The 26,424-nt window shown below is 33.9% G+C and overlaps 1 protein-coding gene across 1 annotated transcript in view; it reads left to right on the top strand.

Annotated features, from left to right (window-relative positions):
• LOC132316293 (uncharacterized) overlaps positions 1 to 26,424 on the top strand; it is a 56,460-nt gene extending 30,036 nt beyond the window's left edge. Inside the window, exons 2-4 of the mRNA XM_059814799.1 lie at positions 14,353 to 14,513; positions 20,955 to 21,112; positions 25,867 to 26,424. Of these exons, the coding sequence (XP_059670782.1) occupies positions 14,353 to 14,513; positions 20,955 to 21,112; positions 25,867 to 26,348 (801 nt within the window). The 3' untranslated portion in view covers positions 26,349 to 26,424. The remainder of the gene's footprint in view (positions 1 to 14,352; positions 14,514 to 20,954; positions 21,113 to 25,866) is intronic.

Below are 26,424 nucleotides of genomic sequence, written 5' to 3'. Positions count from 1 at the left end.
GGCATGTAACATAATTGTGATACCCCCGGATTTCTGAATGCGGGTTAGCCAGGCCCACGCCCGAACACCCGAGGATATCAAAACAAATGGCAATAATCAAACACAGAATACAAATATAATGAAAAGGAATAAATAAAATCACTGAAAGAAAACTAAAACGATAATCCACTAATGAAATCCTCAGAATAAATTTTTATAAATAAGAAAATATTCTGATACATCCAAACCTTCATTACTAATACAATTCGGGAATCCATACTATGTGGACCCCTAGAAAATCCCAACTGAAAAAGCAACTACATCAGAACGTTGAAACATAAATAAACTCCTAAATAACATAATCCGAAAGAATAAAGTAGACGATCCCTACTCAGCACGAACAATCCCTACTCCTGACGAATACCTGAAAAATGAAGGTGGGTCAGGCTCACATGCAAGTTCTACTCTACTACAGTACAAGCAGAGACTCGATACGCAGATACATCCTAGATATCTCAACAATATCTATATAGTCCATGTATGTATAAATACACACTATAGGACGCTCACTAGCCCATAGTTCTGTCTCAGCCTGAGTAGAAGGTAACATGCAAATCACACGTAACATGGTCATGTATACCTAGACCTATGTAATACCCCGATATTTTAAAAAGGATTTATTAATTAAATTAATTTATATTATATGATTATTATTATTATTTTTAAATGATTTGTTTTATTTAATTAAGTGCGTAGGTAAATTGTATTGTTTTAATTAAATTATATTTTGTAATTTTATTTGTTAAATTTATACGGTGTTTGATTTGTGGAATGCTAGTTAGTGAATTGTTTATTTGATTTGCGTGATTTTATGTTGGTGTAACTTTATTTAATTTCATTATTTTAGGTATTTAAGTTATTTGGATTGGGATTAAAGGAAGTTGGACCAACGGATGTGGTATTGGGCTTGAAGGAAGCCTTGTCGGGTTAATTGGTAAAGGCCCGTGGTTGTGAGGATATTTAATAATTATCTTTGCATAATTATACCTATATAATTACATGTGTATATTAATTCATTATTAAATCATGTGGAGGGGTATATATGTCAATATAATTATATATTGATATATATAGGTATATATAATTTATTTAACTAATGGTTATATATGGAAGGTAATATATATATGTTTATATTAAAATATATGTATGTATATATATTATTTAAAAGATAAATATTATTTATTCTATATGATAATCCTAATGGGAAAAGGATTTAGTTTTTGTATGTATATAAATAGACACATAAGACTTTAGGGTTAGGAGTTTTTCCACGTTAGAAAAATAAGAGAATTAGAGAGAGAAGAAGAAGGGCTAACGAAGAGGAGGCCGGATTAAAAAACGTAAGAGGAGACCGGATTTGGAAAAGAAAAGGCGAGTTCCTCTCTACTTCTCCTCTTAGAACTCATAAACTTATCACCTTGATTATCGAAATTATAATTTTATTTTATTAAATTAAATTATTATTCAGATTGGAGGAGCATATTTATTCTTTACAAAATTATAGAATTAAACATGTGAATATATGTATGCATTGTTCTGATAATTTAGATCTTGTATGTGAGGTTAGGTTAATTAAATTTTATTTTTTCTAAAATTTTTATATTTTGCGTTAACCTTGTGTAGCACGATTAATTAAATTAAATGGATTTTAATTTAATTGTATATGTTCATTTATGCCCAAAATAATAAATAGAGCTTTTGGGATTTTTTTGAGATTTTCTGAACAATTTCTGAAATTAATTTATATTTTTAATGTTAATTTAGAAATTGTTTTATATATATATATATATACATATATATATATATATATATATATGTTAAATTGTTTAACAAACATACTGGAGGCGGCTAGTATTTGTGCATCAATAGAATTTTTATCCAGTGTGGTCGCGTACGTAGGAAAAGGGTGCACTCGTTGATCTAGGCCATAGGATTAATTTAATTTAGTTGGATTGATCTGGTGTGATGCGGTCCATTGTAAGTTGATACACATGCCGCATCAATGGTTAGATGTAGTTGATTAAGGGAGAGGATCCAGTGCATCGCGGCTTACCAAGAGCACCAAACAACAACCAATTAGGAGCTGCCAACACGCGCCGAGAGTGGCTCAGGCGCGTGAGGGCGCGTGCAGGCGCGTGGACGCGCCTGCCGGTAAGGGGAAGCGCGTGGAGGCGCGTGGGAGTAGTCTAGGGGTATGTGGCGGCGCGTGAAGGCGCGTGGGGATACGTGTGAGGTCCTGAAAAGTTGCTTGAGACTCCGGTGAAGTTCCAGTATTTATCTTAAGCTTGTTAGGGTTAAAATTAATCATTAGAGGGTGTGTTCTTGATGTTCTGAGAGCCTCAGAGTGTTACTAAGATACCTAGTAGCATTTAGTGGTATAAATACAATTAATTAAATATTTTTGCAAAGAAAGGAGGTGTATATATGTGTATATATATATATATATATATATATGATTTTAAATAGTCAACGATTGGTATGGAATGTATGATACACACATATATATATATATTATAAAATATATGTGTATATATATATTATTTAAGATTATTAAATATTATAAATCTTGTTTGGTATGACTTGATTCGTGTATGGTATGGTGGATTTAAAATCGTAATAGATACACGGTTATTAAATTAAGGACATGCTTATTATGTGCATGTGAAGTCTATGTATAATTATACCTAGAGTTAAGTTTTAAGTTAGTACATGGTTGAATTGTAGGCATGGATGAGTTGCCAAAGGTTTTGATATACTGCCTTATTGGTTATGAATAAATTTCATATATGGGAAGCATGGTTGAATTGCTAATTCATTGTAAAAGTAAATATATTGAAGGAAGCATGGTTGAATTACTAGTATATAAATAAATATATTTATAAATGGCATGGTTGATTTGCCGGTGCATATTTAAATTGCTATATGTGTAGATGACTAAATTACTGTTTAGGATGGAGTTAAGGTGAGTGGGGTTTACTTTATGAGAAAATTATAAAAGGGGGGCTTGGTCTAGGTATGACTAATAATTAATTATTGGTGAGTAGTTTTGACAATTTAATGCCCTATTAACAGATAGGATTCTTGTACTATATATATAAGTATTTATATATATTGGTAGCATCGTATATTAAAGTTAAAGCTTAATTAGGGATGGTTTTGGTAAAGATGATCTGTTTATTGGTTTTCAGAGGCTTGGTAGAGAGAACTTGCTCGTAGGGTTTAACCCGCGATTTATTTTTCAGGTTGTTAGAAGGTCAAATCTCAAGGTTGAGGATCCGCAGCTGGAGGACTTATCCATTCCTTCTATTTGCTTAAAAGTAGGATATTAGTTTTGTTTCAGTTGATATTAGTATTTATTTGGTTGAAATTCTAAATAGTAACTTTTGGTTAAGGGGTCCTTGAGTTACGGGATTCCCGAGTTGTAACCATTTGGAAGTTACTAATGGATTTACTATTAATTGGATTTCTTCAGCGTTTTATTTTATTCTTTATTTCATTTTGTAATCCGTGCTTGTTTAACTACTATAATTGGTTTGATATTCCCTAATTTTGTGCGCGGACTTGATCAACCCGTGTTCCGAAATTAGGGGGTATCACAACCTACCAGAGAACATCATTAGGTCCAGTTATACATCCTAGGCGATATACGCACCCTAACCATGATCCTGAGATTCAAGCTCATACCACGGTACCATAAATATATATATAATATCCTTTCTAATGCAGAATATAAAAAAATAAACATCCAGTATGTCATTCAACTATTTTAGTTGACAGGACATGAAGATAAATAGGATTTAACTATTTTAGTTAATCCATTCCGTATGTATGAATAGGTAGACATTAGCATTTTGATCTAATCCATCCCTAATATGCCACCGTCCCATACCGGTACATATAATGCATATGATTCATAAATAATATAACACTTAAAACAGTACATCAAATAAAATCCACATAATCTATATAGTTGATAGAAACAGAATTTAAATGGTTCATCAACCAAAATCCAGAATAACATCCCTGTAATTGATAGAACGGTATTTAATGGTTCATCAATTTAAGTCCAGAACAACATCAATGTAATTGATAGAATATAATTTAATAATTCAGCAATTAGAATCCAAAACATTAATCCATCTAATTACAGAACAAAGTTTAATAGTTCAGCAATTAGAATCCAGAGTAAGCATAGATCAAGTCTGATAAATAAATGACCATTGTAAATCCAAAACAAGATTTATAATCATGCTATAGTCCGTTAAATTGTTAAAACAAAATTAAACAATTTGATCATTTTCTATCCGTTAACAGCATGCAAGATTGTTTAAACTTTCCTACTGCTAAATCCAATAGCATAAAAACATTAATTCTGCAGTGTGGGTTGTAATATAGCATAATATAATGTTTAGAGTCCATGCTACAGTCCATTAAATTGTTAAAACAAACTTAAACAATTTAATCCTTTCTATCTGTTAACAACATGCAAAGTTGCTTAATTTCATACTGTTCATTATATTAGCATAACGATATAAATTATGCAATTAAAGGTTTTAATAATTTATGAAATTCATATTCAAAACCCCCAGTATCCTCCCAAAATAGTTCAGAACACTTAAATCGTCCAAACAGTGCCCCAGAACAAGCCGAGAATGTGTTAATATAAGGGAGTCTGCTCTCAAAACTTGAGAGCAGACTGCATCAAGCATGGAGCCGGCTCCATACTCCTTGGAGCCAGCTCTAGAGGGGTGGGAGTCGGCTCTTTAACCCCTAGAGCCGGCTCTTCACTTGGGGGAGCCGACTCCCTCTTCCATGGAGCCGGCTTTCTCCCTCTCTAAGAGCCTTGAACCTTCTCTGGCCTTCTACTTCGTCTCCGACCACTTCCAACCTCTCTATTCCTCATTAGTACTGAACTTAAGAGTCTATATTTAATCCAGTATCATCCCAATCATTTATTTAAAATAGTTTGCATTTAAAACCACAATGAAAACAGTTACCGATTCATTATGCTTTAAGATCAGACAGTGAAATCCAAACTTACAAGAACAATTCCAGATTCAATTAAACACATACAGTCGATTAATTTAACATATAGTAAGCATGCAAGATTTAGTTAATGTCTGATTAAACTCCTAGAGATCATCTAGGTATGCACAGAACACAAGTCAAATGGAGAGAGACAGAATAAAACTTGCCTGTGTGGTTTTGAATCAAAACCTCGTCACCGTCTTCCTAAGTTTCCCGATGACGTCCATTCACTGTCAACCTCCTACTGCTCAACCTTCCTTCCTCCTAAGTCCATCCTTTAATCCACAGCCGAAACCCTAACAAAAATCTCTCTGTTTTTCTCACAATCTCTCTCTAGTTCTCTCTATATCTCTTGTACGTGAATAGGATTTTTCCAACCCTTATGCAGACTTATAATAGTATATTTTTAGGTACAAATAAAACCCTAGGTCCAATGTTAATCAAAGACGAAAAGCCTAATAAACTCCTAGTCGGCCAACACGTGAGTCATAAAAAGAATAAAACCCTAAGTTCACATTATAATTAATAACTCTAATTTAATCCAATTAAAGAAAAATACAATACAATTAAATTAATAATGAAACAAACAATTCAATTTAAAACAAACAATCAATCAATTAATTAAAATAAACAGGCAACCAAACACATAAACAAATAAAAATGCAATAAAATAAAACTTAAAATGCTGAGACTATCCTTTTTAAAATTAGGGGTATTACAATAGTAAAGCCTTGAACAACATCAAAGATATAATTAAACCATAAAATAATCAAATGGAAATTAATTAATTTCTCTAGATTGCAAAATATCTCCAAATGACATAAAATTAACACATATCAAGCAACATACCATGATTAACACAAATATCAAATCAAAAATCTAATTAAGCCATTAAAATACTTAATTAATTTTTAATTAACTTAATTAATTAAAAATCTCTAGATTTCAAAAGTCATCCAAATATTCCAAAATAAATATATGATGAACAATAAGTCATGGGCTATCTAAATAGTATATTTTTAATCTAATCTAAACATGCTACAACCATGAAATTAAATCATCATTTAATTAAAATAAAACCCATTTCTAGATCTAAACTATAAACATGTATACAAGTTTTATAAACCCCAAAAATATGTAAAACACTAAGATTATAAACATGAAACACCCCTACCTCACTTTGAAATAAAAAATCTCAAATCACACCAAAATCAAACTTCACCAAATGCGATGAAACTTCGGGGTTATGACGGGGACAATAAGGAGAGCAAGAAATCCTTTTGTGACAACACCCAAATCCAAGCTTGAGCTCACACCTAAAACTCAAAGTGCTACAAATCAAAATCCGATGGGATAGAAATCACCGTGTCATCGAGGACATTAAAAAAGTCTTCATCGGGAGAGGTGAATAAAAAGAAAGAAGATGAAACGAGGGGAGAGAAAGAGAGAGAGAGAGAGAGAGAGAGAGCTCTCAACAATGGCAGCTGCTGCTGTTTTGGGAAAATGGCAAAGTAAAAATGACTTTCTCTTTCCTCCACCTACCTAAAATACGTCAAAAATGTGTCTCAATAGTCCAAACAAGTCCCGTCCGGGTCTAAAAAGTGAAAATTGTCAAGACGTGCTCAAATGAAGATTGTCTATGAACAAAAAAGTTTTGAAATGGAATTCTAAAATCAACGGAACAAACGAGGTCGAAAATCGAGTTCCGAGAGAGGAGATATGCCCCGAACAAGTTTGACGAATAACGGGATTAGAAAATTCAAAATAAATGAAAAAAAAATCCAAAAAATATTCTGGAAGTGCCAAAGTCCATAAAAAGTGAAAAGAAACCCCTCATGAAGATTTAAACCCAAAACGAGAAACTTTTTCTGAAAACTTTTCTTTATTACACAAAGACCCCTCCACTAGATAACTCAAAAAGTGAATTTTTCAAAAAGCCTAAAATAAGATGTCATTCAAAAGATACATATATAAATACTCTAAATGTAAAATATCATCAAAAGATAACTACAAAAAATACCCCAAATAAAGAAAATAATTTTCAAGAATCTTTGCATTTACGCCCCTACGGGTAAAAGTAAACATCTAGCATGCTTTTCTATAAAAGTAAAACGCGTATCACATGAAAATCAAGTATAATGGATGTATGCAAAGCCGGGATCAAATCCGAGCACGACCTGATAGGTTACGCGAAGGAAAACGAAGCCAAGAAAAAAACGAAAAAGAAAATTGTAAAAAAAAAAAAATGAAAGTGTGAAAACAACGCGGTCCTCTCAAGAACGTTGTCGATCCAAAAGAAAGAGTCTCGAAAATTATTCCCGAATACTCGAAACAATGCAAGGTGATGAAAACCCGAACTCGGAGAGGAAAATCAACGGAAAAAAAAATCCGTAAAATTTGAGAAAATGGAAAAGAAGGAAAATGATTGGGTCATTATAGCTTAGGTAGTGCAATATGAATTATTTGAGTTTCCAAAAATTTGTGGTTCAATTGGTTTAGTTATGCTAGTGGTGACATTGGGTTTGTATGATTCCATTGGGTAATTATTTGAGAGAAGGTTGTGGATCGATTCCTTCACGTTATAGTGGCGATGATGGCAGTGGTTGGGGTGTTTCAGTACAAATTATTTGAATTGGTTCATAACGGTGGGTTTGTAAGACCCAATTGGGAAACTGTTTAAGAAACATTTGTGGCTAAATTAGTTGCGTTCTTGTGGCAGTGATGGCAGTGGTTGGGTTGGTTCAGTATGAATTATTTGAATTTTTTAAAATTTGTGGTTCAATTGCTTCAGCGATCATGGTGGTGGCATTGTGTGGATTGGGTGAGAATTATCATAATTATTTTTGCATCTCTGTGAAGATGATGAACACTCCTTATACGCATATATATATGCATATAAGGAGTGTTTGGGTATGCACTCCTGTGAAGATGATGAACAATGTCTATAAATATATATGTATGCATGCGTATAGGGCATGTCTGGGTATGCTTTGTTTATGATGCAACTGGGCAATTATTAGGCTCCATGGAAATTAAGGGCATTCTTGTCCTTTTCTGCTCTAAGGGCAGTATAGTCCTTTAAAATGATTCAACAATTTTTATAGGCTAATTCTCACCAGATCTTGGCCGGATGGGTTGATCTGCAACTTTTTTGCATAGTTTAGGGGTTTCTTAAATTTTTTGTAGTTCAGCAGTTAGTTGCATGTTTTCCCATAGTGCATTTTACCCTTCAATTTGTGTAGGTAGAGTAATGGGCCCATCATATGATGTCATGTGATGATACTCACCATCCATCTCATATATTTTAAATTTGAAAAGTGCAAAATTCGATTTGTAAATAACTATTCAAAAAAATATAGCATATGCATATAGATCACATTATGTTTAAGTTTCCAATCTTATCATAATTTGTCAATGTAAGTCTCTTTTTTTTTTTTTTCCAATCAAATAGTACTCCATACTTTTCAAGTGGAGAGGTGTCTTTTCGGATCTTCGGAGATTAATCGGGTTATTGGGTTAACTAAAAAAAAATTAGTAATACCTTTCTGTCGCCTTTAGTAGTAAAAAATTGTTGTTTATTGCATGAAAATATCAACCGATAATTGTCACACGGTGATGGAATAATACGGTGGTTCTTCACAAAACCACTATCTGCTTTGTTTTGCTTGTTTTTTGGGCAAGTTCTTTGATTTTCTTGCTATTATGTTATATATGTTGTATATTTTATATTTCCAAACTACAAATTGTGATCTCTTACTCTCTGACACACATTCCAAAATCTATTATATACTTTCTTTTTAATAAAATATCACTACCATTATTTTAAAATTTTAAATTTAATATTTATTAATATCACTGAGGGTTCCGAAAATGAACCGGGCCATATATGGACCGATCCATTGGGCCCAGAACTTAGTGGGATCATTAATCCACCCGAAGAACGGCCCAAAGCTCATTTAGACCACCTCTAGGCCCAACCTCCGCACGAGGTTAAGAGAATATTTGTAATTACCCACTCCACCACATCGGGTGTGCTGTGGGTGGGTGCGAGAGACACTGTTAGGCTACCACACTGGTGAGCTACGGGTGCACAGTCCCTATAATGACCCGGTCATTTTCATTTCTTTCCCTTTCTTCAAATTTTGCGGATAAATTTTTTTTCATTGTCTTTTCCTTTTCGGGTTCGATTTTCCGCCTCTTAGTGTCATCTCGAGTGCTCGGAAATGGTTTCTGAGACTCTTTCCTTTGGATTGACAACTTCCTTTGAGGACCGAGTCATTTCCACATTTTTTTTTTATTTTTTTACACTATTCATTTTTTCGTCTTTTCCTTATTTCGTCCTCTTCTCGTTTTTCACTTTTACTTGCATAACCTTATTTTTTGTGCTCGGATTTGATTCCGATTTTGCATACGTCCATGATATTTAAATTCCATGACATCTACATTTTTACTTTTGTAGAAATGCATATTAAATGCTTACTTTCTTTGTAAAAGTCATGAAAACAAGACTTTTTGCAATTATCCATAACTTGAGGGGTTTTGGGGTAATTAAGTAAAGTAATTATTTTTCGTCTTAGGGACCATTTTGCAAATTAATTTGGAAGATATTTTCAAAAAGAACCTTTTTGCAATTTTTAAAAAATATGACAAGTGTCACATTCCTATGGTGCCACTTGTTGATTTTGTGGTGGAACCACTTGGAGGCTTAATCTCATGACACATGGAGGGTGGAGATTCATCCACTTGTTGACCTAGGATTGGACCACTAGTTGGCTTGGATGGTTGACAAGTGTAGGCTTAGGATTAATTCTAGAAGGGAACCTTAGGATGATGACAAGTGTAGGGCTCACAATTAGTCTTGCATTTTGTGTGTGTTTTGACCATGGTGTAGGTTCACCTAGTGAGTGGAGGACCTCTAAATCCTCCACTCACATTTCATCTTTTTCATTTTCACATTATCCTACACATAAGAACCCTAGACTCCATTGAAGAAAGCTTAAAACCTTAAGCTTTGACTTTAAATTTTGAGGCCCTTCCACTCACCTTAGATCATTGACCTTTGAATACTTTTTGTTCCTCTCCTCTTCTTCTACAAAACCCTTGTTTGGTTTTCCATTTTTAAGCTTGCTTCCCTTGAATTCAAGAGGAACAATCCTCTTGTGAGGTAGGGGGTGTTATCATTTATCTTCCAAGTGATTTTATTTGTTCCTATAGTGATATTTAAGTTATATGTTTGTCTTGTATTAAAATGAGAAATAAATGATTAATTCTAACTTGTATATAATTCACTTTAGACTTGATAAATAACATGACCATAGCTTGATTCATAACTTATGTTAATTTGAGGTCATTTAGAGTTGTTTTAAAATCTAGAGGGATTAATGAATTAATTTAATTAATTTTTATTTATATGCTCCTATGACTTAAATCAAGTTTTGAAGTGATTTATATAATAACCATGACATGTACTACAACATATATTAAATTTGGGGCATTTGGATAAAAATTACAAAATTTATTTAATATTTATCTTTTGTGAAAGTTTAATTCACGTGGTGATAGCAAGCATGAAATCATAATGAAATGTGATATTTGGATAGGCCTTGGCATTTTCTCTAACATAGATTAAATTGAGGGCATTTGGAATTGTTTAAAAATCTAGAAGAAATTAATTAATTAGCTTGATTAATTTTGTTTTAAGTGTTTTAATCACTTAAATTGTCATTTGATGTTATATATGTGATGACCATGACATGTCCTTCAATATATATTAAATTGAGATTATTTGGGGTTAACTTGGAATTTAGAAAATTTAACTATTTATGTTTAATTAAATTCTATTTTATTACTCCATGGATTTAATTGCATTTTGGAAGTTGTTTTTATATTTAAATCATGGATTTGGATTTGGTGTATGTTCACTTGATTACTTTTGAGTATTGGATAACATAGTTGTTACTTTTATATTCCTAAAAATATGTTTTTCCTTATTGAATATATTGTTGTTATGTGTAAGGAATTGCACACTTTGTATTTGACATCTTTCATGCTATAGTAGTTGTAGACTTTGAGCATGTATTGTATAACTTTCCAAAATTGGATTGTGCTTGGTAAATAGTTGATATCTTGTATATACATGTTGATATATATACGTTGTTGCACAATTTGTTGATTTTGGAAACTTGGGGAAGTCGTTGTTTGGTTACGGGTAGGACTTGGTTCTAGTACGGGGGATTGTCCCTTTATATAGTCTAGTGCGCACATAGGGAGGTTACTCATGGGCTAGTAACCCTAAAGTAACCACATTGTCGGTTTGATCCGGCGTGACGTCCAAGTATCCACTTTGGTTTGATTTCGCATTTAAATTCCAAGTTGTTAACTTTGTGAAATTACATCTCATTGTGTTATGTTGAAAGTTCTATTGTCACTTGATAGCATGAATTAAATGGTATTGGATTGTAACTTGGTACAAAGATAAACCCATGCATTCCCTACGAGTAAACTTGTTTACTCACCCCTAAGTTAATGGGTGTTTTTGCAGGTAAAGAAGCCTCAATGTGGGATGCACAACATTCTTAGACTTACTAGAGTTCTTGAAGTATTTTGATGACATAAAATATGCATATGTTAGCATATCTTGTCCTACTTTTACTTATTTTGATAAAACTTGTACTTATTGTCTAAGTTATGTAATGTGCACTTAAGTGCACCTTTTAACACTCTTAGAATGTGGTTGTAATGAGGCCAAAGGCCAAAGACACTTATGTGAAATGTATGCTAACTTTGAACTTCATTGTTGCCTATAGAAGATATGTGGATTAATGCATTGAAGGGTTCTATTTTGCATATGACATGCCATGAGGCCATAAGCCATTGCAACACATTTATTTTATCACATTACATATGCTTGCATGCTCACTTTGGCAAACAACACCATCCTTGATGAAACAAAGACTCTAAGTAGCATTTTTAGGGTGTTTTACCCTATTCTGTTCCAGGGGCATTTCGGGTATTTCAAAATGCATTTTTTTTTTTTTTCACACGAGTCACGTAGAAAGCTCAATTTTGAGGGGGGTTTATTCTTTGTGTTTTTCCAGAAAATGCCATCTTGGCCCTCAAAAATCTATTTTTTTCCGAAAAATTATTGCTGCCAGGTTTTTGCCGACTTTAGTGCAAACGTACTTGGTACTATTCATCGACTTTTTTTTGAAAAGTGTGACGACCAATTTGAAACTTCTAAGGGTCTTATGGGTGTATTTTAAGATTGCATTTTCAATTTAGGCAATTTAAAAACCTTCCGAAGCCCCATTTCCTTTCTTTGGGCAATAGCTTGGAACGATTTTTGACCTCTAGACCTAATTTTCTTGAGGGTATTTTGGACATTTTACAATGCATTTTTTTGGTTTCCATTCGCAAGTCCAGTAGAAAACTTGATTTTAGGGGGGGTTTCTTCTTTGAGTTTTTCCAAAAAAGTCCATTTAGATACCCGTTTTTACTCTCAGTTGCAACAATAGTGGGTTGACGGCACTGTCGCTGTCACGGCCTTCGTCGGGTTGCCGCGATGTCGATTTTGTTTTTGACCTTTCTCCCTCATCCATACTCCAAATCAAGTGAATTTTTTTTTTGAAATTGATTAATTTTTTATTTTCTATCTAACGGTGTACTCAGTTACACCCGAATATTTCTAGATAATTTCCAGTTTACCCTTTTAGCTTTATTGCTCGTTTTTCTTTGTTTTGTCGTTTCTCCTTCGTCCGGACTCCAAATCATGCGATTCTTAAGTCCATCTCGATTAGTTTTTTGTTGTCTTCCCATGGTGTGCTGGATAACACTTGAATCCATTTTTTTGTAAAATGACCATTTTGCCCCTAGGTTCCTTTTTGACCGTTTTTAAAACGACACTTTCGCATTTGTTTTCCTTTGGGTTCTGTGACTTCATTGAGGGTTACATTAATGTCTTAGAGACGCATTGTATCTCTAAAGACCATTGTTTCACCTTTCGCTTCCACATTTTGGATCCATTATCGGGTCATCTTTTGGTCATCATTGACGTACCGGGTTTACAAAACTTGGGCCGTCACAGTCCCACATCGCTTGGGTAAAGGAAAGGTGAAGTGCTTATATGTAAGTGTGTCATGTCCAATTGGTATGAGGCCTTTTGGGATAAAGTCTAAGAGAAAAACCGTGCGGGCTCAGGCCCAAAGCGGACAATATCATACCATGTGGTAGAGTGGGTCGTTACAAATGGTATTAGAGCTTGACCGAGCCGGAAGTTTGCCGACGAGGACGTCGGGCCTCCAAATGGGGTGGATTGTGATGACCTTATGGGCGGGTGTGCCGTGGGCGGGTGCGAGAGACGCTGTCAGGCTATCACACTGGCGAGCTACGGGTACATAGTCCTACATCGCCTGGGTAGAGGAAAGGTGAAGTGCTTATATGTAAGTGGGTCATCTCCAATTGGTATGAGGCCTTTTGGGATAAAGCTCAAGAGCAAAACAGTGCGGGCTCAGGCCCAAAGCGGACAATATCATACCATGTGGTGGAGTGGGTCATTACAATATTCCTTTTATGACGGCCCAAATAGAAGGGTCAAGAAAGATGGGCCCAGCTTAGAGGGCTGGAGAGAGATTCTTAGAGCAAATGTACCTTCTATAAATAGAATCTAGAGAGAGAAAATAAAGGAAGTGAAGTGTATTGAAATTCCTTTCAGAAAATAGAGAGCTATTTGTGGTACATTCAATCACTAATTACAATAACAAAAGTTATGTACTCAAAAAAAATAGTAACCTTTTTCATCTCTGTAAATCACGTCTCACTACTAATTAATTTTTTTATTTTTTTGTAAATAAATAAATAAATAAGCTAGTGTTTGGAAAATCTTCCAATTTGTTAGTCTCCTGCAATTGGTTTGTAATTAAAACCGAAATGGGGGCTAATGTCTTTGTTATAGCTTTACATATGAGCTGCCTTTCATACCTTTTTTAACCTACCTGAAAAAAAAAAGGGGAAAAATCGCATAAACCCCCTCTACCATTATTTTCGATCAAATTGCCCCCACTAAAATTAAACACCCCCCTCAACTATAAACTGTCATCATATTGCCCCATTTCTGTTCACCTACCGTTTGGGTTGTAGCGCGTGTTAGTTACGCCCTTGTCAAATTTTTTTCCCTAAAATACCCCTTACCCTTCTTTTTTTCCTTTGTGTTATATATATATATATATATATTAAGCGTGTATACTTTGTTCACCTTCATAATTCATTGTTATTGTGATGCACTCTCAGATTGTTCTGATTGGAAGGGACCACAAGGACATACAGAGACTCATCTTCGAGTCCGCCGGTGCACATGAATTCCTAGTCGGCGACTTCGCAAGAGTCGAATTAGTGGCTCTCAAGGTCGATTCTTCAGCAAAGCGTCAGCGATGTTTTGCGACAGCGTTCAGGTTTCCAATGATTTGATGATCGTCGCGGTATAGGATTTCCTTCTACTGCTTGTGCACTAGAGAGAAGGAAGAAATACAATCATTAATATTGGGTGAAAACAGGACAACCAATTGTTCAAGTTTCTTTGAAAATTTCAAGCAATTGGAACAGAAACTCATGGATATGGATGATCTCCCACCTCATGTCCTAATCTTCCTTTTACCTCTGCAAGGTCAAATAAACTCCATGCTCAAGCTCGCCGACCTCTTCTCCCTCGCCGGCCTCCATATCATCTTCCTCCTCACCGACCACATCCATTCTCGCCTCCTCCGTCATACTAATATTCAATCCCATTTCAATCGTTATCCCGGCTTTCGTTTCGAAACAATCTAGGATGGCCTTCTGCCGGAGCACTCCCGCGTCGGTGACTGCTACATGGACTTGTTTGTGTCTTTGAGAGTTGTAACCAAGCCTTTGTTCAAAAATGTAACGACCCGCTCCACCACATGGTATGATATTGTTCACTTTGGGCCTGAGCCCGCACGGTTTTGCTCTTGGGTTTCACCCCAAAAGACCTCATACCAATTGGAGATGACACACTTACATATAAGTACTTCACATTTCCTTTACCCAGGTGATGTGGGACTGTGCACCCATAACTCGCCAGTGTGGTAGTCTAACAGTGTCTCTCGCACCCGCCCACGGCACACCCGCCCACAAGGTCATCAAATCCACCCCCCTTGGAGGCCCGACGTTCTCGTCGGCACACTTCCGGCTGGGTCAGGCTCTGATACCATTTGTAACGACCAACTCCAGCACATGGTATGATATTATCCGCTTTGGGCTTGAGCCCTCACGGTTTTGTACTTGGGCTTCACCCCAAAAGGCCTCATACCAATTGGAGATGACACACTTACTTATAAGTACTTCACATTTTCTTTACCCAGGCGATGTGGGACTGTGCACCCATAGCTTGCCAGTGTGGTAGCCTGATAGTGTCTCTCGCACCCGCCCACGGCACACCCGCCCATAAGGTCATCACAATAATGTAATACCCCTAATTTTAAAAGGATAGTCTCGGTATTAATTTATTTGTTTTAATTGTATTTTTTAATTATTTAATTAATTATTTGACTAATTGCTTATGTGTTTAATTGAATTAGGTATTACTTGATTATTTGATTATGTGTCTATGTATTATTTGTATTTGTCTATGTGTTAATTGTTTAATTAGATTATGTGCTTAAATGGTGTTTTGATTAATTGTAAATTAAATATTTTCTTTTCTTTTATTATTTTATTTTATTTTTCTTTTATGGTTATGGTTAATAGTAATGGGCCAACCAATTGGGTCCCATGGACTACTTGGATAGGAGGTTGGATGTGTATGGATTATTACCCATGGATAATGTATGTATATATATAGATATATACTATATACATATATAAAAAGGAAAGTAATTTATTAATTATTTTTATGGTAACTTGGGTAGTAATATTTAATTTGATATATATGTTTTATATTTAAATAATAAAAATATACATAGATTTGATACGTGTTATGTTTTAAGTTACTTTATAATATTATGGTAACTTGAGTATTATTGGATAATCCATTAATAAATAATAGAATGTGTATAATTTATTTATTTAATAAACATATACATAAATTATATACGTAACATATTTTACTTACCTTTTTAATATATATATAAAAGATAAAGTAATTTATTAATTACTTTTATAGTAACTTAGGTAGTAATATTTAATCTGATATATATGTTTTATATTTAAATGATAAAAATATACATAGATTTGATACGTGTTATGTTTTAAGTTACTTTATAATATTATGGTAACTTAAGTATTATTGGATAATCCATTAATAAATAATGGGATGTGTATAATTTATTTATTTAATAAAGATATACATAAATTATATACGTAACATATTTTACTTACCTTTTTAATATTTTAATATTTTAATATTTTTTTTTTTTTTTTTAAGTTGACTTGGATTGGGAAAAGGGTTAGGGTTATTTTATTTAACCTATAAATATATAGCTATAGGTTGTAAAAGGGGGATAGAAATATTCACGTGATATATTCTAGAGAGAGAAAGTTAGAGAGGGAATGAGGAAAATGAAGGAAGGATGAAAAAAACCCTGTAGAGAGAAGATCAAGGAAGAAGAAGTTTAACTTTTGATCCGAAAGTTTAAGGCAAGTTCTTGTTCTATCTCTTTCCCTTTGATTCGTGTTTCTGTACATGCCTAGGAAATTCTAGGATTTATTAAACACATAAAATTAAATAATTATGCATGTTTAATTGGATTAAAGCATAGGTTTTTATGAAATTGGTTCATATCTGTTCTTGTGTTATAAATTGATAAATGCATTATTTTGATTTGATTTCTGGTGTGAATTTTTACATGTTTGAATTATGTATTTTTCATATCTGTGGAATGATGTAACGTAGAAACATGCTTAGGATTCCTGAACATTAAATAGGGACTAGGTTTGGGTTTTAATAAATTTAAATAAACTCAATCATAATGATGCTTGCTATTTGAATGTTTTAAACAAACGAATGGATTTAATCTTTTAAAATATTTTAGCAATTGAGATTAAATGTGTAGGATGAATTGGATATAGAGAATCTTTATTTAACGGTATAATAAAATATCATCATGTATAAGATTCAGTTTGTGTAGGACATATGATATAGGAAGTTTAAAGAAATAATAAGTCATTCCTATTATGTGATAACTTGATATCATATTTATCATAGTTATTTATGGAATGTTTGATGTATTTCCTTAATTGTTACATCAATTATTGGATTGTGTGGTTTAATGCACCGGTATGGGACGGTGGCATTCTAGGGATGGATTAACTTATCAGTTAAGTCCTACCTATTTTATATAAGGGAATAGATTAACTAAAATGTTAAGTCCTACTTATATTTAAGTCAGGTCAGCTGAACAAGTTGAATGACTTATGGAGGATTAATTTATTATATAAGGGAATGGATTAACTAAAATGTTAAGTCCTACTTATATTCAAGTCAGGTCAGTTGAACAAGTTGAATGACTTATGGAGGATTAATTTATATTGGGTAGGATAGTTACTAGATTTTATATATATAAGTATGGTGCCATGATATGAGCTTGAGTCTCAGGATCAATGGTTAGGGCGCGTAGATCGCCAGGGATGTGTAGTTAGATATAGTGTAGTTGTGTACCCTGGTAGGTCTAGGTACTCATGCCCACTATATGTGCGTTTTGCATGTTGCCTACTATTCAGGTTGAGACAACCCTATAGTCTAGTGAGGTTCCTTTAGTGTGTATATATATATATATACGGACTACTAGTTACTGTTGGATTGACTAGGATGTATACGTGTATCGAATCTCTGCTTGGACTGTAGTAGAGTAGAACTTGTTTGTGGGCCTGACCCACCATTATTTTTCAGGTGTTCGTCACGAGTAGAGGTTGTTCGTGCTGAGCGGGGATCAGTCTACTTCATTCTTCCAATACTACATAGGTGTTCCTTTATGATTCAGTTTCCTGTTTCAGATTACTGTCATTTGTTTAGTTTGGATTTTCTAAGGGTCCACACAGTATGGATTCCCGAGTTGTATTTTGGAGGATCTGTTGTATCAGAAGAGTTTATTAATTAATGGAAATATATTATGAGGTTTATTATTAGATTATCATTTTAGTTTCTTGTCAGCATTTTATTTATTCTTCTTTATTCTTTTGTACTCTGTGTTTGTTTATTATCAATTTGTTTTGATATCCTCGGGTATTCGGGCGTGGGCCTGGCCAACCCGCATTCGAAAATTCGGGGGTATCACAAAAAAGTTGCTGACTTCCGGTTGATTGAGCTCCGATTCATGGCAGCCGGTGATGTGTGTCATCGCATATCCGAAAAAGGTCAAAATTTCTGAGATTAGCAAGGGAGATGATGTACGCCGGAATTTGGTCGGAGATTGATTTCCACCTCATTGCTCTGTTTCCACCAATTTTAATGACGGCAATGGGTGCAAGAAAAATTAATATTTTCCATATACACAAACTGAGATAATCATGAAATAAATCTTAATTAAATCATTGACTATTGAAGCTCTAGACTTTGATGTTCTCTCTCGGCGCAGTGATTCATCTATAATAGAGTTCCATACATTCGCTATATATAATTTGTATATATATGATTTTTGGCAAATTGGAGAGTTTCAGATCGAGACAGAGACAGTGGCATTGGGGTTGTAGAAGCCATGGTGTATGTGGTCACCCCTATTTGGTGAAGAAGCCTGGTCAGACGATATCAAAAAGGCATAAAAATTATGATTTGATGTTGCATCTCCAACTGGGTATTAGAGTATTTTTTTCTCTCTCTACTTTCTCTCTCTTCATTCTAGAATTTGAGAACTTTAATTCAATTCGATTCGATTTGATTTAGTTCAATTCAATCTAAGGTTAGGGTCTTCAATTAGTGAGTTTAATTCTATGGCTTCAATGGAACAGGTGGTGTCAGACTTAGGGTTAGGGGAATTAGGGTTTCGGTAACTAGAGTTTTAGGTTTTGATGTTTTTGGACTGATGATGGCTGCAAAATAACAATGATTTTGTATTTAAATTTCAGATTATATTATAGGGGTATATTTGTCATTTCATGTGAACTTAACTGATTTAAACAGAAATGGGACAATGTGATGACAGTTTATAGTTGAGGGGGGTGTTTAATTTTAGTGGGGGCAATTTGATCGAAAATAATAGTAGAGGGGGGTTATGTGATTTTCTCCCCAAAAAATATGATGATAGTTGAAATAATAATAATAATAATAATAATAAATTTGATGATAGTATAATAATAGCAGTATTAAAGGACACTAAGCAAAACAACTAATTTACAAAGGAAATTTGAAATTTAATAGAATAATAGCATGTTTTGGATTGAATTTCCTCATTTCTTTTCCCTTTTCACCACCTTGTTTTTTTTTTTTTTTTTTTCCCCAAAGAAAATAAAATTTTGGATTAGTGGCTAGACGTGATTTTCAGAGATGAAAAGATTTCTATTATTATTATTATTTTTTTTTTGGGTTGATAATTACATTTTATTTTATTGTTGTAATTACTAATTAGTGGTATTGGTAAATATTAAATTTAGAAATTAAAAATAGTGATAATGCTTTTGTATTAAAAATAACTAAACGAAAATCATATAAGTTGATTTGAAAATCTAATGGTCACAATAAAAAGTGTGGAAGAAATTTTTTGATCCACGGTAACAATTGATCATATTGCCAAACTATATATAAATATAAGGACAATATTTATCTCCTCCCCAAAGTACATATGTGACACAATCTATTACATCCTCTCTTGACCAACCACCTCTTGTAACTGACATTTTCATTGAATAACCAATAGCTTGCTATCTTAAGGAAATCTTGTCCCATATGAGATTTGGATGACATTTGAAATAAATATAAATGAGTTGGGTGTTAAAACCATTTACTAAATTAAGCTTTTAGGTCTGAACGTGAAACATTCCCCTAAGTCAATAGGGTGGTCCGATAATAACGCCCTCATTGCGAGATCAAATTTGGGAGAATGTTACAAGGAAATCGTGTCCCACATAGCACTACCTAATTTTTTGGCAACTTGTTTGCTATAGCTAATAATGAGGCAATGGTGAGGAAAATTAGAGTCCAAACTCTCATATTTTTACCTTGTTCATTTTTTAATCAGAATGACATTTAATTTGATGGTATAATCTCTTATTCTTCACAGGAAAAAGAAGGGGTCGCAGTCTGGATGTGGACAAAAAGTATGGCCCTGCTTGGAATGGATTTATGAAAACTGTTTTCTGTTTTTATAGTATCAAAATTTTGAAAATTGCAAAAAAGGTCCGCTTGGATCTGTTTTATAAAAACAGTTTTATGAAAACTGAGATAACAGAGTTGAGGTTTTCAGAGAACAACAATTTGTTGTTTTCAGAGTTTTGGGAACACTGAGATGCAAAATTGAAAACACGGAGAACTGGACTGGCTACTTAAAAGTACGGACAAAACTGCATAAAACTCTCGCTCATTTATAACATCGTCCACATATTTCTCTGCGCAACCTCTACAACTCTCTCTTTCTTTAACAATAACAACAGTTTTCTCACATCAGATTTCCAACCCTCATATTTGGTCATATTTTTCCAGATTCTCCTCCTCTTTGAAGAGCCATCTCTCAGATTTCTTCAAGCCAGATCTGCACTTCTTTCCTCACAATCGTCTCTCTGTTCAGGTAGAACTCTCTAACCCTCAAATTTCTTTAATCCATACAAGATCTGCGATTTTTCTCACAATCGTCTATGATCTTATCAATTCTTAGAATTTTTTTCAATTTCTCTCACAATCGTTTTCTCTCTATCTTCAATCCTTGTTTGGAATCTCATGGCTGCTTCAGTTGCAGGATTGGCCGCCGTCGCCTTCAAATCTGCCGGAGTTGTAGAGAAATCCGGACTTTCTGGCAATGCTCTTTCATTTCCAGACGCGCTGGGTTGATTAAGGTCCCAAATCGCATCAACTTAGATTGCAGATCGAGGAGATCGTTTGCTTCCTCCGGTATAACTTCTGTTTCCTTTTTTAAGCTTTTGATGCTCACACGATCACATCTAAATTTGTGACCTGTTTATGTATATTTATATGAATGTGCATGTTTACAAATGTGAAAGCATGAACAATTTGAGTTGGATATATTACATGGAATTTAAATCTGTTCTTTGTGCTTTCCACACAGTTTTAATATCTTTAGAAATTAATTTCTATCATCTGATCTGGGTATAGTCTCTTTTTATTTTTTTATGATGATTTTGAGTGCTTGTTAGATTTTCTTGGGATTTTGAGTGCTTGTTAGATCCTCTTTGTTACTTCAGTTGTTGTGCTGCATCAAAGCAAAGAAACAGAACCCCACAAAATATCTTATTAATGTTTCACCAAAAAGAACTGACATGTTACCATTGGTAGACTAATGTTGAATCGGAGAATAATAAATAATAATAATAATAATAATAATAATAAAGACAAAGTACAATTAAGAGTTTGTTGCCCTAAATGTGAATGTTCTTCCAATTGAAGGGATGGAATTATCTTTACAACACAAATAAGGGGCTAAATACTGGTATCTAAACTATGGGTTGAGGCAGCATAAGTTTTTTTTTTTTTTATCCAAGTAAAGACTTGGAATTCTCAGAGGTCCCTGTCATTGGACTCATTGAACCTGCTGTAAGAAGGTCTTTGTGCTGCAAACCTCATTCATCTCAGGTGAATACAATCCTTTAATATTAATCCTCAACCAAATAAGGACACAAGATTATTTTGTAATTGTCCTCCACCAAGAACAGGCAGTGGATTACTTTACATCAATATCCATATTTAAAACAGACCTAATCCTTTTTTTTTTTAAAAAAAAAAAAAAAAACCTAAATGCTCATTCTGGCTGCGGAGAGCTATAACACAAAAGGATTTCTTCTTTGACATTGCAATTTCTATTCCTTTGTGAAAGGACCGTGAATCATATAATACTAAGTTACTAACAGATTATTTTATTTAAAGATTCTACTCTATCACTTGTATTTTAACTGAACAAAGATATACGCAAGAGGGTGTCAGTAGCTTCTAAGTTATATTGGCTCCTTTTATTGCTGAAAAAGGGTTTACAAAAAACAATTTTATATTTTGGGAGTTAAAAAAAAAAAAACTGTTCTTCAATTTTTTAGTTTAATTATAGCACATCAACTTTGTTTTGTCTAGGTTCTTGGAAAATCAAGATGGATATAGATTGGAGTGATGTAATACCCCTAATTTAACAAGGATAGTTCTGGAATTTATTTAATTATTTAAATTGTGTTTTTATTTATTTAGTTGAGAATTTGTTGATTAAGTGTGACTTTATTTAAATGACTTATTTTTTTTAGTGGTGGTTTTGTGAATTAATTAATTAAGTATTAAATTGTATTTTATTTTTCTGTTTTTTTTTTGTTATTTGAACTTAGGGTTTTGTTTTATTTTTCTTTAGCCGACTTAATTTCCTGTCTAGTATTAGGACTAGAATTAGGGTAACCTTAATCCTATAAATATATACATTAAGGTTCTACCTAGGGTTTTAGAACCTAAACACGTCTGTGGAGGCAGAGAGAGAAAACAGAGGAAGGTTTACAGTAGTCGGAGTTCGCCGGAGAATTTAGGAAGCAACGGTGCAATGTTTCAAACTGAGACCTAAAGGCAAGTTCTAAACCTATCTCTTTCCCTTAGGCTCGTGTTCTTTGCACGACTGATACAATTCCAGGATTTAATAAGGATTAAAAACTAAACTGGATTGCATATTTTAAATGCTTAAAACTGGATGTGTGTTCAAGTTGTTTAATGTTTGTATTAAATTCTTTGTTGCGTAATTTCTATTTTAAATCATGTAAGTTGATGAGTAATGATTTTAATTAGTTTTATACCATGTTGGGAACCACTGGAATTAATTTAGTTTGCAAGTTTGGTGTGTTAAAACAATTGGGGTTCGGGAAGGCATAAATTGCTCGTATTAAACTCTTGATGCAAAATTCATGCTTTAATTGATTTTAGTAACTGAATAAAGAATTTAGTGGATTCTAGAATAAGTTGGAACCTGATTTAAACACTTAGGAACCCTAGGTTTGAAGGTCAGTTCATCAGAAACTCACCGGAATTGAAAATAATGAAGAACAGAGAGAGAGACGGCTCATTGTTTTAAAGAGTAGGCTCTTTCGGACGAAGAGCAGGATCTTCTTTTAAGTAGAGCCGGCTCTAGGGGTCTTGGAGCAGGCTCTTCTTCTAGTAGAGCTGGCTCCAAGATGGGAAGAGTAGGCTCTTCTTTTGGTAGAGCAGGCTCTTCCATCGGGTGTGCGTTTTTTAATTTTTCTGCGACTGTGTGGGCTACAGAACTTGGATTTTGGAATTTTAGTTTCTGTTAGAAGCTATACTGAGGTGTTTAGAGGTGGTCTAAGCTTGATTAAAATCCTTGAGAGAAGATTTATGCAAAATAAAACAACTTTGTTTTAATGCGACAGTGGACAATGCTTAATTAATCAGTTTACTGTGTTTTTGTTATGAAAGGATGCAGAATTGCTTAACGCTTAGAATGGCAGTTCTTAGCAATAGAATTCTCAATTAAACCTATCCCAATGTTATAAAATAAGCGTGTGGATTTAAATGGTTTAGTATGCTTATTTGGCCCTAAGTTGGTTTACAATTTGGATGGGAGGAACTGCAAGATGTTTAAGCTTTGGTATTAAAATTCTTAGTGATGATTTGCAGTTAGTCACATTCCAGAATTACTAAAAATAAACATGTGAACATTTATATTCTGTTATGGTTGATTAGAATTAATTGGTTTACATGTATAACCTGTAGTATCAATTAATGGACATTTAAGAGTAGTATGGATTAAGCTTGTTAATTGACAATTATTTTATCATGCTTAATATGGAACAATTGATATTTGTACTTAATGTTTTATTGTCAATTGTGGAATGTATGGATTGGTTGATAGTTATATTTTTATTTATTCTATCAACTGCCGGATGTATTGGATTATATGCACTGGTATGGGACGGTGACATACTAGGTTTGTATTGGCTCAAAATTGCTATATCCTACCTATACGGAATAAGGAAATGGATTAAAAATAAATCCTACTTATATTTAGGCTAAGTCAAAGAAGCTGCACAAGCTGAATGACTAGCTGGATTACTAGTTATCTATGTTAAGTCTGTGCAGTGGAATAAGCTGAATGACTTACTAGATTTATTATGGATGGTTATGAACGGATTTTAAATATATTATTATGGTACCGTGACATGAGTTTGAGTCTCAGAGTCGACGGTTAGGGAGCGTATATACAGTAGGATGCGTAGCTGGCTATGCTGGTTATGGTATACCCTGTTAGGCTTAGGTAGTCATGCCCACTCAGGTGCGTTTTGCATGTTGCCTTTTACTCAGGTTGAGACCCGTATCATAGTCTAGCGAGAGTCCATAGTGTGGATATATATATATATACACGACTTATATAGTTATTGTTGAGTTGGTTAGAGTGTATATGCGTATCGAGTCTCTGCTTGAATTGTAGTAGGTTAGAACTTGTTCGTGGGCCTGACCCACTCCTATTTTTCAGGTGTACGTCAGTTCCAGGCTTGAACTTGTTCGTGCTGGGTAGAGACAATCTTCCATTCTACCGACGATGTAAGACTTCCTTCCAGATATTTGATTTGGATTTTATCTTCAGTTTATTTTCATTTTAGTTTGGTTTTTAGGGGTCCACTAGAGATAGATTCCCGAGTTGTTAACTTATGGAGGTTTTGGAGTATTGTGATTTAAGTATATTTAATATTAAAGGTTTTTATATTTTAGTTTTCTTTCAGCTTAAATTATTGTTTCTTAAATTCATTTTGTATTCCGTATTCGTTTTAAAATATTAATTGTTTGATATCCCTCGGGTTAGGGCCTGGGCCTGATCAACCCGTATCTTGGATCCGAGGGGTATCACAAATGACACATCGTCTAGTGATTCAGATGAAGATTTTGATGACCTTGTAGATTGCAAGTATTTGAATTTGATGCAGGAGAATGAAGATTCATTTAAATCCAAGGTACCAAAGAGAACTTCAGGGTTAACATGTCATGAGTATGTTCAGGAATTGTTGAATGACCATGCTGCTCGATGTTTTGATTTATTATGAATGGATAGAGAAGTTTTTCTGAAATTACGTCGAATATTGAGAGAACATAAATTGTTGGAAGACACACATACAATTTCAATCGAGGAGTCAGTGGCAATGTTTCTGTTCATTATAGGACATAATATTCGTCATGCAGTGGTAGTTGAACGATTTCAACATTCTGGCGAAACAGTTTCTAGATATTTTAAGCAGGTATTGAGAGCAATATGTCGCGTTAGGAAATTCCTCATACGTCCACCACAAAGCAATAATGTGCCTTCTCATATACTTCATAATCCTAAATACTATCCTTGGTTTAAGAATTGCATTGGATTAATTGATGGAACACATATAAGTGCTTTTGCACCTGCTAGCAAACAAACTCCTTATAGAGGAAGAAAGTCTATAGTGACACAAAATGTTATGTGTGTTTGCTCATTTGAAATGCTATTTACTTTCGTTTACGCGGGTTGGGAGGGAACGACAAATGACTCAAGAGTTTTTATTGATGCAATTGCTAGAGCTGTTACACGATTCCCGATACCACCTGATGGCATTACTATTACTTTTGTCTTTTTAATATTAATAATAGCATGCTACTAACCCCAATAAAATTTAAATAATATTTTGAAGGGAAATACTATGTAGTTGATTCTGGTTACCCATGCACAAAAGGATTTCTGCCTCCGTATCGTGGTCAAAGATATCATCTACAAGATTATAGGGGTAACAATCGGCAACTGCGTGGTGCAAAAGAATTGTTTAACTATCGGCATTCATCACTTCGCAATGTCATTGAACGTTGTTTTGGAGTACTAAAGGCTCGTTTTCCCATTTTGAAGCTTATGCCTTACTATAAGTTGGTTAGACAACGACTCATAATAACTACTTATTGCACGATTCACAATTTCATTCGTCAAAATATATTAGATGATTGTTTTTTTATGGAGTATGGGGAAAAAGATGTTAGTGTCACTGATGGGGGGAATGATAACAGTAGTAATGCTGGTGTATTGAATGCACTTAATTTATCTAACGATGGTGCAACGCAAATGGGAGCCTTTAGAACTCATCTGACAAATCAAATGTGGGCATCATTCAGAGGCAATGGTTGATGAAGTTATTTTTATAATTCTCCAATGTTTTGCTTTGATTACCTATTTATATAATTCTCTAATATTTTGTTTTGGT

Source organism: Cornus florida, unplaced genomic scaffold (assembly GCF_030987335.1).
Source record: "Cornus florida cultivar Cherokee Brave unplaced genomic scaffold, ASM3098733v1 CherokeeBrave_3.0.0_Hap2_Chr07, whole genome shotgun sequence".
Classification (NCBI taxonomy): domain Eukaryota; kingdom Viridiplantae; phylum Streptophyta; class Magnoliopsida; order Cornales; family Cornaceae; genus Cornus; species Cornus florida.
Note: the sequence above shows the minus strand (reverse complement) of the source record. Positions and strands in the feature narration are given on the sequence as shown.